The 17,334-nt window shown below is 35.7% G+C and overlaps 1 protein-coding gene across 3 annotated transcripts in view; it reads left to right on the top strand.

Moving 5' to 3' along the window:
* The window catches only part of thsd7bb (thrombospondin, type I, domain containing 7Bb), a 76,846-nt gene extending 62,003 nt beyond the window's left edge, over positions 1-14,843 (top strand). For all 3 annotated transcript variants that reach the window (XM_058792125.1, XM_058792123.1, XM_058792124.1), the window contains 16 exons: positions 420-611; positions 704-1,012; positions 2,430-2,608; positions 4,409-4,563; positions 5,015-5,168; positions 5,681-5,819; positions 5,919-6,034; positions 6,123-6,237; positions 7,555-7,700; positions 9,012-9,186; positions 9,571-9,744; positions 10,397-10,492; positions 10,657-10,739; positions 11,790-11,982; positions 13,427-13,514; positions 13,842-14,843. In XM_058792125.1, the coding sequence (XP_058648108.1) occupies positions 420-611; positions 704-1,012; positions 2,430-2,608; positions 4,409-4,563; positions 5,015-5,168; positions 5,681-5,819; positions 5,919-6,034; positions 6,123-6,237; positions 7,555-7,700; positions 9,012-9,186; positions 9,571-9,744; positions 10,397-10,492; positions 10,657-10,739; positions 11,790-11,982; positions 13,427-13,514; positions 13,842-13,920 (2,393 nt within the window). In that variant the 3' untranslated portion in view covers positions 13,921-14,843. The remainder of the gene's footprint in view (positions 1-419; positions 612-703; positions 1,013-2,429; positions 2,609-4,408; positions 4,564-5,014; positions 5,169-5,680; positions 5,820-5,918; positions 6,035-6,122; positions 6,238-7,554; positions 7,701-9,011; positions 9,187-9,570; positions 9,745-10,396; positions 10,493-10,656; positions 10,740-11,789; positions 11,983-13,426; positions 13,515-13,841) is intronic.
* The last annotated feature ends 2,491 nt before the right edge of the window (positions 14,844-17,334 follow it).

Below are 17,334 nucleotides of genomic sequence, written 5' to 3'. Positions count from 1 at the left end.
AAACAAGTCACAACACAACAGAAACAAGTCGCAAAACAACAGAAACAAGCTGCAACACAACTGAAACAAGTCGCAACAGAAACGAGTCGCAACACAACAGAAACAAGCTGCAACACAATAGAAACAAGCCCAATCACAACAAAATTAGTACAACACAGCGGAAACAAGCTGCAACACAACTAAAAATTAGTCCTATGCATTGTGTTGTGGAGATTTCATTGTGTTGTGGAGATTTCATTGTGTTGTGGAGATTTCGTTGTGTTGTGGAGATTTCATTGTGTTGTGCACTGCTGGACCACCATATTTAAGGGATAGTTCAGCCAAAAAAGTAAATCTGTTAAAAGTGTCCAAAAATGGCATTCTACTTAGAACACTATAGCTATTATTTAACATGTTTTCCCTCTCTGTCATGTTTTCAGAGGTAACATGTGTTGGTGCGGATGATTCTCCAGCAGATATGACAGACTGTGTGAGGTGGGCTGGACTGATGCCCGTCCCAGTGAGGGAATGTCGTGTGCCCTGCAGAGATGAATGTAGCTTCACGTCCTGGAGCAGATTCAGCCAATGTCAAGGCTGTGCAAGTTGGCGCACTCGTTCCCGATCTCTGATAGGTAACATGTTCAACCATAAACTATTCTGATTATCAAAATGTTTTCTGAAAGCACACGCACCATCCAAGGCCCTCTTCCATTCAAACTCTCAGGTCGCAGTAAGAAGCGCTGGAGATGCCAACAGGAGGAGTCGTTTCCTCTGCTGGAGAAAGAAGCCTGTCCTTGTTCTGAATTTCATACCCAGCCTCAGGGTCCCTGGTCTCCTTGTTTGCTCTCACCAGCAAAGAACATTGCTGGCCATCCTTTCATCCAAGGAGTTTCCCACCAAAGCCAAAAGGCAGTCCAGGGCTGGCGAGCTCAGAGGAAGAACAGCGAGTGTGGGCACGGAAAGCGTTTCAGAGCTCTTGCCTGTCTGGATCACATGGGACGATTGGTGGAGCCAGCTCTCTGCAGCAGCCCTGGTGATGCACTCTTTCAAAAATCTAAAATAAAATGATTTTTATTGAAGAATATATATATATATTAGGGTTGTCAACGCATGCGATTAATAAAAAAAAAATGTAACTCGTTAATATTTTTTTAACGCAAATTATCGCAAATTATACTGCAAATTAACTTCCTTTTGCGATCACATGTGGAATTTGGTCGTTTACTGTTGTTAAAATATGCTATTTATAGCCTTTTATATCGCTGCACAAATTAGCATTTCAGATGTACACATTCAACTCAAGAAAATCACATACAAATATCCTATCGTAATCGTGTGTTTATTATTTTATCTATAGTGGCTGTTGTCATATTTATTTCTGCTGTTTAAAAGCCTTTAAATGTATGCTCTGCTGAAACTCACGTTGTTTGATGTTACAACCGCCTCTACATTCTTAAGTTGCCAGTGATACATTCCAAGTATAATACACATTAGTAAAAGAATCTATTTTAATTTGTATTTGTCTATATACACTTTGGGCAATCGCGGTACATAATAAAAGTAGCCCAAAAAAAATGCAAACCACAGCTCTGTAATTTTTCCCGCGACTGTCAAAATAGCCCACTTGTGCCGTTGCCCTGGCAACACTGGTTCACTGTACCCTCATCACACAAGATGACCTTCCGCGCTGCGATGACGGGAAGTTGGGGTCAAACCGTATCAAACGATTAATCTGCGCTAAAAAAATATTAACGGGTTAAAATTTTTTGATTAATCGCATGCGTTAACATGTTAACGTTGACACCCCTAATTTATATACAATATAATAATAGAAATATATAAATGTATATACATGTAAATATTTTCAAAAGTATATACAGTATGTGTGTGTTTATATTTATAGTGCACATGTGTGTGTGTGTGCATGTATATGTGTATATGTATATTATGGTCATCAAGAAATACAGGGGGAAAAAAAGTAATTTTGAGAAATATTATTGCAATTTAAAGTTTTAATATATTTATAATTAATTCCTGTGAAGCAAAGCTGAATTTTCAGCATCATTACTCCAGTCTTCAGTGTCGCATGATCCTTCAGAAATCATTCTAATATGCTGATTTATAATCAATGTTGGAAACAGTTGTGCTGCTTAATATTTCTTGGGACCTGTGATACTTTTTTCAGGATTCTTTCATAAATAAAAAGTTAAAAAGAACAGTGTTTATTCAAAATAGAAATTTTGCGTTACAATATACATTACTATTCAAAAGATTGGAGTCAGTAATTTTGAATTAAATGAATAAAAAGTGATAGTAAAGACTTATATTGTTAAAAAAAGATACCTATTTTGAATAAATGCTGTTCTTTTTAACTTTTTTGTTTAGTAGTATTATCATTTATATTGTATAGGCCATGTACTGTATCTCTAAGGAAGTGTGTTCTGTTACAGGATTTGAAGAGGAATCGTGTCATGTACCCTGTTCTACGGACTGTAAGCTGAGTGAGTGGTCGAATTGGTCTTCCTGCAGCGCCTCCTGTGGTGGGGGTGTGAAGGTTCGCTCTCAGTGGCTACGAGAGAAGCCTTTCAATGGAGGTCGACCCTGCCCAAAACTTAATTACAAAAATCAGGTGAGAATGATTGTTCACTTTAACTTCTACTTCATTGATCTTGTAAGAAATGAAGAAACTCCAAATAAGACGTGAGTTGTTCTGAGAACGTAAAATATCCAGAGACCTTTAGCTATTATTGATAATAGAGCTGTTCAGTCTATTTAAATTAGCCTCGAGGAAAAATCGCCTGCTGTGAAATTATACATGCCCACACTTGTATGCTTAAATTATATGTGTTCATAAATTCATAAGTACTGTATCTTCATCTGTGTTTTGGAGTCACAGAGGACAAGGCAGTGTGTGTGTAAACCTACTGTATAATTTATTATTCATTTGGCCTGGCTTTGAGGGTCTTCCCCAGGCTTCCCACTTTGAGCTTCTGTTCTAGTAAGACAAGACTGGAGAGGATCAAGACCTCCAGGGACTGAACCTCTTCTCCCCCCTGCTTTTTGCTCTTTTTCCCTTTTATTTCACTCTCTTTATTTTATATTCCATCAGGGCAGGTCAAGAAACATTAAAGTTTCATCGATCTGAAGTGGAGTCGGCAAGCTTTTCCTTCAGCTCAGTTTCTCTCATATAAATGAACCACTAAATAACAAATCTACGTTTGGAACGAACGTGTTCTAATAGAAACTAATGGAAAATCGTTCCTTTCTTTTTCTGTCCCTTCCCCATTTTCTTTTCCCCCTTTCTTTCCCTTTTTCCTATTCCATCTTTGTTTACTTTCCTTTACATTGCTTTTACTTTCCTCTTCCTCCTCCTCCTCTTTCACGTTTCTTTCTGCTTTCTTTTAATTTCCTTTCCCTTCTTTTCCTATTGCTTTCCTTTTCCATTTATTTACTTATTCAATTTCTTTCCTTTTACTTTCCTTTTTTCTTTTTATTCCTTATTCATTTGCTTTGTTTACTTCCCTTCTTTCCCTTCCCTTTTTCATTTCCCCTTTCCTTCCCATTTTTTCCTGTTCCATCTTTGCCATTAATTTTTCTCTCCCTTTGAATTCCTTTTCTTTCTATTCACTCCATTTCCTTTCACATTTCTTTCCTTTCCATTTCCATGTTGGTTTAATTTCCTTTCTTTCCTTGTTCATTTCCTTTGTTTGCTGTATTTCTCCTTTCCACTCTTTTAATTTCCCTGTTTCTTTTCATTTCCTTTCCCGTTCCTTTCTTCTTTTCTTTTGCCCATTAATTTTCCTCTTCCTTTTATATCATTCTCTTCCTGCATCCATTCCATCTTCCCTTTGCTTTGCTTTTCCTTTCCTTTTCCCATTCCTTTAATTTTCCATTTCTGCTTCATTTTCCTTTCCCCATTCTTTGAATTCCTTTTTATTTTATTTCCTTTTTTCATTTGTCTCCTTATTGCATTACTTTGCCTTTCTCTATTGCTTTACTTTTTCTTTCCACCCCTTTCCTTTTTGTTGTTTTCCTTTTCTTTCCCCATTAATTTCTTGTGCCTTTCATATCATTTTTTTTTATGTTTGTTCCATTTCATTTTCCAATTCCGTTTCTTTCCTTGCCCTTTCCCCATTATTTTCATTTCTTTTCACTTCTTTCCAATCATTTTGTGGTTTTGCTGCTGATCATGTTCTGCTGATATGAATATCTACAAAGGCTCAGGTGAGAGTACACTAGAGAATTATGTTTTTGTGTGTGAAATGTGTTTATAATATGTAATATGTAAAGTGTATATGTGTGTCTGCTTGTATAACCATTTGCATGCTGTATTTTTTCTGTATATTCTTGTATACACAGAGACACACAAAACACACACTTGTGTGCATGCTGCCATAAATAAAAACATAGCTATCTTGTCTGTGAGCAGGTGTCTGAGGTACTGCCCTGTTACTCTGACTGCAGTCAGTATGTGTGGGAAGTGGAGTCCTGGTCCATGTGTGTCCTAAATCCACCAAACAACCTCACGAACGCTGAACCGTCCCAGCCTGTGTGCGGAGAGGGCTTCCGGACCGGCACAATCCGGTGAGCTCATCACAGTGAGCCTTTAAATAAGCAAATCATCTCAGAAGTCGTCAAAAAGAAAGTTTAAAAGAATGTCTTTTAAAATGTCCCCGTTCTGCCAGAGAACAGCAGCACAATAGATTGTGTTTTACCTCCGTGGTACAATGATAAAACAGATCCTGTGTGCGTCACACAGCAAAATTGTCTCATAAGTCAGCGTTCAAAACCGAGGAGAGGTCACAACAGTGCAAACAGATTCATGGGGTCATAACTCTGCTTCTTAAAGATAAGTGAGGTCGTAACTCTGCCCTTCAGACTAAAGTGAGGTCAGGGAAACCATGGGTAATGTTATAACTGAACAACAATGTTTTCTGGTCGAATTTTCTTTGCTGAAGAGGTGCCTAGACATCTGAATTTTAGTCTAGTAATGGTTCAGTTTAATAGATAACATTTGTTTGTCTCTGACCTGAAGCTGCTTGAAAAGCGGAGGAGAAAACCAGGATGAGGTTGTGGATGACTCACTGTGTGACCAGGAGGAAAAGCCAATCACAGTCGAGACCTGTCTGCTGCCTTGCCCCGCCCACTGTGTGACATCAGAGTGGAGCCAGTGGACCAAATGTACCGTGGTCAGTTTGACTGATGGATGAATGGATAATAAAGTGTCAGGATGGAGGGAAGCTTGTCATAATAGGATGATTAAAACATAGCATTTATTGCCTTAGTAAATATACGAGATTGCAGTGGATTTACCAAAATGATTCACAGTAGTGCTAAAATACAGGACAGGTAACAAAATCAAAGTTTTATTATACTTATGAATCTGCACTTTTTTAAATCGTCCTCGGGAGAATAGAAAAACCTCATCTTCCTGTTAGATGACAGACTGTCCCTACAAGAAAGGACTTCATTAATGATTAAATAATCTTAATTCATATCTAAAAATGCCAAATGCTGCATTGATTTTTCTGTAGCAATTATTATCAGCTTACATTAAGGGAATGTTTCTTTACAGCTGAAATAACACTTCTGCTTTAAAATCCTCCAGAATCCCTTGTCCCTTAGACTTTTGTTTTAAATGCATTACTGTAAAAACAATGAATGGCAAGTCCCAATGTGTGATTCATCTGTATTCCTCCAGGATTGTAATGAGGGTGATTTGAGGTGGAGGAGTAGAAGTGTCTTGAGGTGGCCAGAAGGAGATCATACCTGCCCTGATCTAAACCAGACTCAAGCCTGTATCAATACGACCTGTCTCAAATACTCCTATGTTTACTCAGGTGCTGCTACAAGCATTTACGCTTGCACGTTTTAAAGATTGTATAATGTGTTCTGTCCACGTTATGGAGTGAAGTGAATTATGTGTATATGTTGTGAAGACTGGAGCAGCTGTCAGCTCAGTGAAAATGCAGTATGCGGCCGTGGGATTAAGACCAGACTCCTGAACTGTGTCCGTAGTGACGGGAAGCTGGTGGAACTGAGCATGTGCAAAGAGGTGACTGTTCTTTTCTCACTGGGATTCTTTCTCAACAAAAGCTCTAATAGGAATCCAGTTATTTTATTGTTTTCTTCTCTTTTTTTAGTTGGGTCCTTCACGTGGAAAGCTCTCTGCCCCCTGTGAAGTGGGCTGCCCTGTTAATTGTCTGATTACAGAGTGGTCCACCTGGTCAGAATGTTCACACACCTGTGGAAGCCAAAGTATGATCTCCAATTGATATAATTATAAGAAGAATAAGAATAAACTATTATTATTATTAACATTGTACATTAACATTTTACATTTACAATAACATTATACAAATAATAAATAAATAACTTTGTTATATTTTTTTTTTTAAGAAAACAGTTGTTTCCTTCTTAAAACTGGATAATAACAAAATAATAATAAGATGATGAAGGTAATAAATATTTTAGAATAATATAACCTTTTCATTTTTTGATCAAAAACATAAGTGGTCCTTTTCTTATCAACACTCAAAACAAAACAAGTAAGTAAGTAAACATGGATATTTAAAATTAATAAATACATAATACAAATACATTAATATTATTTTATAATATAATTTTTTTTCCCCGTATTTTGATGGCAACAAGGTGCTTTCCTTTTCACTACTGGCAATTAAAATGAATTTAAAAAATAATAATAATAATAAACTATTATTATTATTATTATTATTATAAACATTATGATAAAAAAAACTATTATTATTAATATTTTACAATTATATATAATATAATTATAATAATAATAATAAGATGATGATGATAAATAATTTAGAATAATATAACTTTTTTTTTTTTTTATCAAAACCATAAGTGATCCTTTCCTTCTCAACACTGACAAACAAACAATAAAAAATAACAAATGAATAAATAATGATATTTAAAATAAATAAATATGTAATATTATTTTATCATCTTTTTTCCGCATGAAAACATAATGAAAACATATGTGGTGTTTTCCTTTTCAATACTAGCAAATAAAATGAATAACAAAATAATAATAATAATAATAATTACAAATTTACTTATTTAATAATATAACTCAGTTTTTTATTATTACATAAGTGGTGCTTTCCTTTTCAATACTGGCAAAAAAAATAACTAAGATTAATAATAATAATAAATAGTGTTATTTAATATTAATAAATAAATGTTTAATATTATTTTATAATATTTATATTATTATTTTAGAATAATATAACTTGATGAATACATAAGTGGTGCTTACCATTTCGACACTGGCCTGTAAAAATGAATCTAGTATTTTTGCAAAGATAGCACACAGCTGTTTACACCCTTGAGAGTTCAGTCATGCTTCCTTGAACTTGGCTGTTGTTAGGGGCTTAATTAAAAGCTTTTATCAGTCTCATTTATCTCAATTCAAGGCTCTGCCAGTCCCACGAGTAAACTCTTCCCAGAGCGCTAATTAAATTTCAGCATGCAAACAGTTCTCACACTGGACTTTAGCTTCTGATCCCATGTGTTTTTGTCTTGTTGTATGTAAATTTTCAGGTCAAATGACACGATCCAGGGTCGTTTTGCAGCCTGCCAGTGAAGGAGGTCGTCCCTGTCCATCTCAGCTCTCCCAAACTCGCCCCTGTCCCATCAGGCCGTGCTACAGCTGGATACTGGGGGACTGGAGACCATGCAGGGTGGAGGTAGTATTGATGCAGTACACCTGATTGAGTTAAACTAAACAACAGCCGCTGTCGCTAAGACATTGTCCTTAACATGCACAAATGAACAGACATGCTGTAGGCTACTGCTTTCCGTTAAACTGTCAAAGCATCATGTCAGGGTTTCCCCTGAGCTCATATGAGATAAAATCATCCACGCTGTGCCGTTATGAACAGCCCTGATAGAGTTCTCTTTCTCAATCTCAGATATTTATATAGGTGCCGCATCACATTAAAGTAAGTAATGGCAAAACCCTATTCACAGATGTATTTGTCCCCTACTGATTCATTTCACAACTGAAAGCATACAGTATAGGGGGGAATTAAGAAACTAAAACATTTAGATAAATAAAAACATGCATTAAATTGATCAAAAGTGACAGTAAAGATTTCTATTTCAAAGAAATGTCCTTTTGAACTTTCTATTCATCAAAGAATCCTGACAAAAATGTATTATGGTTTCCACAAAAATATTAAACAGCACAACCATTTTCAGCATTGATTATAATAAGAAATGTTTCTTGAACAGCAAATCAGCATGATTTCTGAAAGATCATGTGACACTGAAGACTGGAGAAACTGCTGCTGACAGCTTTGCATCATAGGAATGAATTACATTTTAAAATATATGCAAATAGAAAATAGAATCATTTTAAATTGTAGTAATATTTTGTATCATGAGCAAATAAATGCAGCTTTATTGAGCATAAGAGACTTTCAAAGACATTAAAAAAACTTACCAATCTCAAACTATTCAATGATAGTGTATGTCAGTAAAAAAGTACAAATATTCCTAAAAAGTATATCATTATAAATGAAAACAAAGATTCACTTTTAGTTATAAATTTTTTAAATAAGTACAAAATAAGTAAAAATAAATTGTTTGGGTGTAAAATATGCAACTGTAAAGTATATAATTACGAAATAAAAAATGAGTCAGGGGAGCAACACACTTTCTTAGCCAATCAGAACAGTAGAACACTCTCTGGCTGTGAATCATTTGGCGTATTGGACACAAGCCCATGCGGAGGCCTCCGCACAGCGTTGTGAGCCAATTATATTATGGTTAAATCTGGAGCGGTTTCTTTCTACCCACCAGATTTACACTTTCTAAATAACAGAATCTAGAAAAATGTCCTGATATATTTCAGCAGCGCACAGAAAATGAATAATACATCTCAATAGCCCAAAATAACATCGCTATCTTGATCTTTCGATCTTCTAATCATGAAGGTGACAGACAGCTGAAATCCTCTTCCGCTCTGTCTGTAATCGCTCTCTCTCTGTTTGCAGGGGGCCGACTGTGGCGAGGGAGCAAGTCGGAGGGAAATATCCTGTGTAGTGCACTGGGGGTCTCTTTCAGGTCCTCCTCAGCCCGTTCCAGCAGAGGATAAAATGTGTGTGGGAAATTCACAGAGCAAAGTCAGCGAGATTGAGTTACTGCAGCCCTGCACAATTCCTTGTCCAGGTCTGCATCTCACAAAACACAAAGCTAAATAATTACACAGTGATATGGTGACGTTTATCTAAATGAAGGGTTAATTAGTGACGAGGACAGGGTTAACCGCTTTTAATTAATAACATATGTCTTGAGGAGCTTTAGGCACCCACACTGTAAAAAGTGATAAGTTGACTTAAATTTAAAAAAATTGAGGAAACCCGTTGCCTTGAAAGGTTCCAGTTAACCAGTTAAGTGAACTTGACAATTCACTTAACTTTTTTTTTTTTTTTATTTACTTAATCCTTTTAAGGCAACGGGTTTCCTTAATTTATCAATTTATAATTTTATTAAAGTCAACTTATCAGTTTTTACAGTGTACTCATTGGCTGTAATTTCTGTCTGGCATGTCAGGAGAATGTCACCTAACCAAATGGTCACCATGGAGTTCGTGTCAGCTGCTGTGTTTGGATGGGCGGAGTTTTGAGACGTGGGGTCAACAGGCTCGTTCTAGAGCTGTAGTCACGCAGGTCCCGGAGAACCAGGACACCTGTCCCAGACAGATGTATGAGACACGGCCATGCCGAGGTTGGTGGGAAGCCATACGGGATAGCCGTCTTATTGAGTTTGACACTGAAAATTGAAGAAATGGCTGCTAAAAATTCAGCTTTGCCATCACAGGAATAAATTACTGTTAAATAATATATAAATTATTTATAATAAATTATTTTAAAATATCAAATAAAAATAATAGTTGTTTTAAACAGTAATAATACTTCACAGTATAAAATTTTCACTATATTTTTAAGCAAATAAATGCAGCCTTGGTGATAATGGACATCATTAAAAGAGACTTCATTAAAAAAAATTATATAATATATATGTATAATATAATTATACATAAAAAAAAGTTTCTACTGAAAAAAGTAGATAAGTACAAATAAACAGTAAAATGCATTTTCAAGGTGAAATAAAGTGAAATTTAAGGTTTAAAGTTGTTGTTGTTGCTAAAGTACCAGTCCTCCATGTTTAAAATAGCACAATTTTTAGTTTTATTTCTAGTTTATTTATTTTTTTCACAGGTTTGAACAAATAAACCCCTTTCTCTCTTCACCGAGTTGTTATTTCCTCTTTAGCTGTTTGAGAAAATAGCCCCAAGATGGAGAAGTGATAGACAGGAAGTGTTGTTCAGCCACTAAACCAGAAAAGCACTCAAGTGTGTTTTTGTCTGTTTTTCCAGGAGGAACATGTCTTAGTTATGAATGGATGACCGGTGAATGGAGGCATAACCGTAGACTGGTGTGGTGCCAGCGCTCTGATGGCGTCAACGTCACAGGTGTGCACTATTGCATTAAGAATGCATTAATTCTCAAAATAGTATCATTAGAAATCAACATCATATCTTATTTCATAGCTTTTTATAGGCATGTAAAGGACTTGGGAAAACATAACGTCAGATTTTAAATTTAGCCAAATGTAATTAGTGTTTCTCTACATTAGGAGGCTGCATTGCTCAGAACCAGCCCTCTGCCATACGACAGTGTCACCCTCCATGCACCAAACCCTTCTCCTTCTGCACACAGGTGACACCCAGAACACTGTCAACACACAATCTTATTCATTATTGGGTGAATCTCACAAAGAATGTCAAATATTTTTTATATTATTATTATTATTTGTGACAAATTATTTTTTTTTCTGAAAATGAAGCACATTTTCCTCTCCTTCCTCCCAGTATAGTTATTGTTAATTAAAACTAAAGCGATTAAAATCATTGTCATAATTTAAATAAAGCTGAAATAAATGTATTAATGTATGAAATTGTATGTATTAATGTATGAAATTCATAAATGTTGCCTTTGCAATTAAAGCTATTGAAATATCTGCAAACAAAAACTAATGAAAATGACAAAACCACATAACAAAATTACTAAAACTTAAACTAAATTAAAATAAACATGGAACATAAAAATTTGAAAAGCCAATTCAAATTATTAATAAATACTATGACTGTACAATATATATAATACTAAAATAACACTGCCTTCCATACTCTGTGTATAGATATTTTGATAATTTTGATTATCGTTTGGTTAGATGCATTGCTATAATACTAACCATTTAACTTTTTTTTTCTTACATGAATGAGAATATTTCTTCATTACAGTAACATTACATAAATAATGTTAATATAGTTAACAATTTAATAGAAAAATGTCTTAGGAATTATGAAATTGGGACAATGAAATATGATAGGGACATGTTCTTGAGAGTCACCATTTTGATCATACAGCTGCTGTTAAACCATGGCTTTGGATAATGGTAACATCACCCAGTGCCTTAATTACAATAATGTAACATTTACCAGCAGTGAATCCTATTTTAATATGGATGATGAGCTATGACAGATGCTGAGAGTTTATAAAGTGTGGTATCATTTGGCACTCTATTATGGTGAGATGCAAATACCATCATTATCACATATCACAATTTTATCTCATCCTCTAACGCCATGCAATTAACAACTGTATGTCTGCATATGTGGAACGTAGCACATCTCACTATCCAGCTGTCACCATGCTACCCATCTCTCTGATGATGCTTCTCACAAACTCTCTTCGTCTTTCTGTCAGAATGGAGTCTGTGGTTGTGAGAAGGGCTTCACAGAGGTCATGACCTCTCACGGGTTCCTTGACTACTGTACCAGAACACCAGGGCTGGACCATAAGAAGGCAGATGTGAAGACCACCGCAGGCCATCTGAGACCAGAGCACGCCCGGAACAAGAACCACATTAAGGACTGGGCGCTGCAGCCTCTTGGACCAGGTACTACCAACACCCATATGCTTTCCTATAGAGTGCTGCAATGTTTTTTTTCAGGCCAACCCAGGAAATTAGCATCACCCATCACCCTTTCTATTAGCTTTTGGATTGTTGCAGAAAATAAACTCTTGTGACCAACAAAAGTCTATGATTATGCATTAGCATGTTGTAGCACACCCTGGCTCCCAATAGGATTTTTAAGTAAAAAGCTAAACGAAAGATAAACAAACTACACCAAGGTTGCATGATTTCAACCTCACCGCCCATTAATCTTCCGACAACTCTTTCAGTCTCTTTCAATAAACGCTTCAACAAGTCTTTATTTAAAGGGCACCATTATGCCCCATTTTACACTATGTAATATTCTCAGGTGTCCCCAGAATGTGTCTGTGAAGTTTCAGCTCAAAATACCCCACACATCATTATATCATGTGAGTACTAAACTAAGTTCTCTTTTATGTCTTATTGCGTTTAAACACATACATACAAGTTTATGTTTATGTCGGTTATGTCTGTGAATGTAAACAGCTGGGAAAGAAATCATTTGTTTATAATAGATCTGTGTGGCAGCAGCATAATATGCAGTAAATAAATCAATAAATCACTGCTCTCTTGTCTCCTCTTGAAACTGGGACTCTAAATAGTGCTCTGTGCTCATCAGTGCAGCCAAAGACAGAACAGTTAGCATGTTTTGCTCGAACTTTTGCCATGGCGTTAGAAATGGTATACCACTGTCGCTTGCGAAAACAAAATGGTGGTGCCGTGGGTGAAAACTTGTATATTAAGGGTTGGTAATATTATAATAAAATCCCCTTTCTACGTCACGGGGGGAGCAAAATCTGACGTGCTTGTTTTTTCACACTTGCAGAGAAAGGCTTACCAAAAAAATCTTCACGTTTTTTGGGTTGGTAGATGGTCTGGGGACCCGATTATAGCACTTAAACATGGAAGAAATCAGATTTTCCTGATATGTAACCTTTAAAAATCCTTTTCCCTTAAAGTTTGACTTAGAATAGTTTGCAAGAACGGGATTAGAAACACAATGAGGCTGTAAAAGCAGACTAATGAGTTAACCTATTTAATGTCCCGACAACCTCTTGTTGTTTTTCCAATCGTTATCAACCACAGTTAAGCTTCTAAAAAATCACAATGAGGTATTACGGATGCATTTTGTGTTGTGGAATAAGATGTAAAAATATCTTGAGCTTATTTCAGACATTTAACCAAAAACTCAAACTCAAAAAAACCATTGACGTCAGGACGATGCTAAAATGCTAACTCGTTTCCTGGTTTTAGCCTACAAAATGTGTCATCCTTGCAGCACTCTATTTTTCTATTGTTTGATTGACAACTAGTGGTCAAGAGTCAGTTTTCTCAACCAGAATCATGTCAGAATGATTTACAAAAGCTGTACTTTGTAAGCATTAATGTTTATTTTGATTGACAGATGGCCGTGTCAAGTTGTGGGTATATGGGCTGATGGCGGCCGGGTTTGTCGTGATCCTCCTCCTCATCATAATGTCCTTCCTCCTGTGGTGAGGCTGATTTTTACATGGCTGTACTAGTTTAATGTTCTTCATATGACTCTATCATTCTCTTTCTTCTCACATAATAAAATAATCAGGGTCCTAATCACCCTCCCCGTCGGTTTATTTTGCCATAATGACTGCCTGACATTATCTCTGAAATAAACAACTGGCATATGTTTTTAAGGCAAAAAAAAATCTCCCTAATAAGCAAATCCCATTTATGAAACGTGGCAACGTTCTGCACTCTAGTGGTGGTAGTTTAAACTGCAACAAATTATGACGCAAGGTGGTTGTTGTGAGTTTACACATATGCTTGTATGTTTTGCGTTTCAGTAAAAACCCGGAGGACAGTCCCAGCAGCAGTCCACAGAAGGCACTGGCTCTGGCGTATGATGGGGACGTGGATATGTGAGCCCACCATGAGTATGCAATGCTGAAACACGCTCAAAACACACGTCTGGCATCCTTCAGACCACGACATAAACGTTTACAGCAGCAAATAAGCTGAGCACAACAATGAGCCAGACCACAGACAGTGCTGACTGGATGTTTAAACAGCACTAAGACTAAAAGCGAGGCTGTCTGGAGAACTTGAGAGAGCTGAGGAACTGCACAGAGGAAAATGTCATACAGCCAAAACAGAATGTGGCATCATGTCTACAGTACCATAGCGTGAGTGTGTGTATGTATGTCTGTCTGTTTGTGTGTGTGTGTGTGTGTGTGTGTGTGTGTTCGTTTATGAGAGTGCCCATTATGAGGAAACAGTTTTGTTCGTGTTAAAGGAATTGTTCACTCAAAGGATTTTTTTCGTTCCAAATCTGTATGACTTTCTATCTTCTGTGAAACACAAAGAGAAGTTTTTTGTTTCTTTTAATAGAGCCAGTTGTATAAACTTTTATGATGCTTTTGTGTCCTTTTTGAAGTCAACATTCAGTGTAAATGCATGAAAAAGAGCAACCAGAACACCCTAATAAACATTTAATTAAAAAACTTTTATGTTCCGCAGAAGGAAGTAAGTCATATAATTTTGAAATTACATGAGATGGAGACAATAACAGTATTTTTTATTTTCTTATTTATTATTTAATTTCTTATTTTTGGGTGAACTATTCCTTTAATAATCCCAAAAAGGGATGTTTTCTAATGCACTACATTAGTGCCATCTTAAGTGCCATATATATCCATGTATGTTTTAAAACCTACATAGCCTTTCAGATAGCCTCCCTATTAGGTGTAAAACAATTCTTTTGAATTCAGCCTGATCAGCTGCATTTAAATGCTTTGTTATCCTTGTGACGTGTTCTTTTGTAATGTGTACGCTGTGAATATTTTCTATCTGTGTCTTCAAGTGGTTTATAAATAAATCTGAATCTCAGAGAGGAATCTTATATTTAGATAATTCATGTGGTAGAACTTTCACATGCCGTGTTTCAGTCTCTGGTTGTGCTGTTTGAGATTTCTCTCCATCTTTGCAGTTCTGGAACGGTGCTGCTGTCATTTCTGATCAGTATCAATACACTGAGCCAAATTTCATGGGCCAAGCCCAGATTGTCGTATTCCTCTCATGAATTGTAATTAGAGTGTGCATTAGATACAACAGATGAGATCAAATGAGCAAAACGCAGGTGCTACACAGCTGCATTCAGGTGCATGGGCCAGTAGGTGGCAGTAGGATACAATTATAGAAACCCTAACTGTCTGGTTTTTGCTTGATTCTCATATGCCGATATGATGCTATGCAAGCATACAACAATAACAAGGAATATCAAGGACATCCTAAGAAATCATCTGAGTTTTAAGCATTAGTGGCCATGTAATTCATAATTAACTGGACTATGTTTACATTTAAATTTAGTAATTTAGCAGACTTACAAATGAGGACAATGGAAGCAATCAAAATCAACAAAAGAGCATTGATACGCAAGTGCTATAACACGTATACACGTAGCAAGGTTTTTTTTTATTATATAATAAATAAAAATATAACATAGAATAGAAAAAGAATAGAGCAAGCTGTTGGAGGCCTTTTTAATACAAATATTCAACATTTGTCATGTATAATATTAACAGAATGTGTGTGTGTGTGTGTGTTCAACATGAGTTCATTTTTTTAGCCTTTTAAGGTAGATTGTTTCAATGTATTAATTATAATAATATAATTTAATTATATTAAAATTAAAATAATACATTCAAGTTAAAAAAATAACTTAGTTTAAAAATTTAATTTAAATCAATTAAATATGCATCTGTATTGTTGACTTAAATTTAAATATATATATATATATATATATATGTATATGTGTGTGTGTGTGTGTGTGTGTGTGTGTGTGTGTGTGTGTTTTGCAGCTTAGTTTCCACATCAACTTTAAATTTTTAAATTTTTTCAAGTTTCTAATTTCAAAAATGTTGCTGAATTATATTAATACATGTATAATAATGAATCAAAGCCATGATTTCCATGAAACAAAAGAATCAGAAGTTTAGCAGAATGTTTGAGTTGTTTTTATACAATGAATATTGTAAACAATGATTTCTCATTCTCAATCTTGTTCATATACAGATTCGTCAGACATGCCTTGACAGGTTTGATGTCAGTGATGCCAAATTTATATGGCTTAACATTTAAAAAAAAAATGCATCTTTTCATTTTTGCATCAACTATTACTTTAAGAGTGTCTATAACATTTATATCTTGGACTCTGGTGGGTGAACCGCCAAGCCAAAGGGAAAAAAACAAAAAGTTTTGCAATCTTTTTAGCATCTGCATGCTATTAAATACTGGATTGTTGGCATAAATGAATGACAGAAAATTCAATCAGCAAATGTGATTGATTTGGAAAGTTGTTGATCGAGTGTGAGGTGTTTGAGTGAGTTTTCTTCACACCTCGCTTTGCATCAGGTCACTGATAAGGTTTTCCAACAGCCCAGATTTCGAAATTGGATTCATTGATTTACGAGAGGAGGTAAACGACTTTTTACTACTCTCAAAGGAAAATATTGTAGGTTATTTGGACCTTGAATTATTTTCTGTCTAGCTAAATTCAGCCAAAGATGATCAAATTACCCATTATAGGCAAATGAGCGGCCCACAGCAGCAGTCTTTTTGCATCAAAATGTATTTTGTCTCTCACAATCTGGTTACTGTTGAAGGACGACATTAATTTTACATGTCCGTTTTTGCAACACTGGATCAGATGTTCCAAGGCCTTTTTTGTAGATATGTGGTTGTTTTAGACACAGTTTACTAATTTAATTTAGTTTTCGGTCAAACAGAAGACCTCTCATATCCTCATTCCTCCACTCTCATACCATCTTCTCCTCTCCCCTCCTTTTCGCTCCTCTATCAGTGAAGAAGTGCATTAGAGAGCTCTCGTTCTCGCTCGTGTCTCTGTGTGCCTTATCAGATGAGATAAGCTTGAGTGCTGAGGTTCTAATAGGGTTCCAGCCCAGTGGGATTCTCCTCACGTGCCCAGAGAACAACAAACACATACATCACTGCACTTCGAGATCAGCTCCATTCCACAACACAGACGCTGCCCAAACCAACCACTTTCTGAACCATCAAAATCCCAGTTTACTGAAAGCATATATATATATATATATATATATAAACTTGTAATTCTGAGAAAAGAAAAAGAAAAGTCAGAATTGTGAGACAAAATAGAGCAATTACCTTTTTTATTTTTTTATTCCGTGGCCTAAGAAAAAAGATGTAAACTCAGAAATCACAGACAAAAAGTTATGAATATCTAGATATATACTCAGAATTGCAAGATTTAATATAGGAATTGCAATAGGAGTTTTTATCTCACAACACTGACTTTTT

Source organism: Onychostoma macrolepis, chromosome 11 (assembly GCF_012432095.1).
Source record: "Onychostoma macrolepis isolate SWU-2019 chromosome 11, ASM1243209v1, whole genome shotgun sequence".
NCBI classification, from domain to species: Eukaryota; Metazoa; Chordata; class Actinopteri; order Cypriniformes; family Cyprinidae; genus Onychostoma; species Onychostoma macrolepis.
This window is presented reverse-complemented; position numbering and strand designations above follow the sequence as displayed.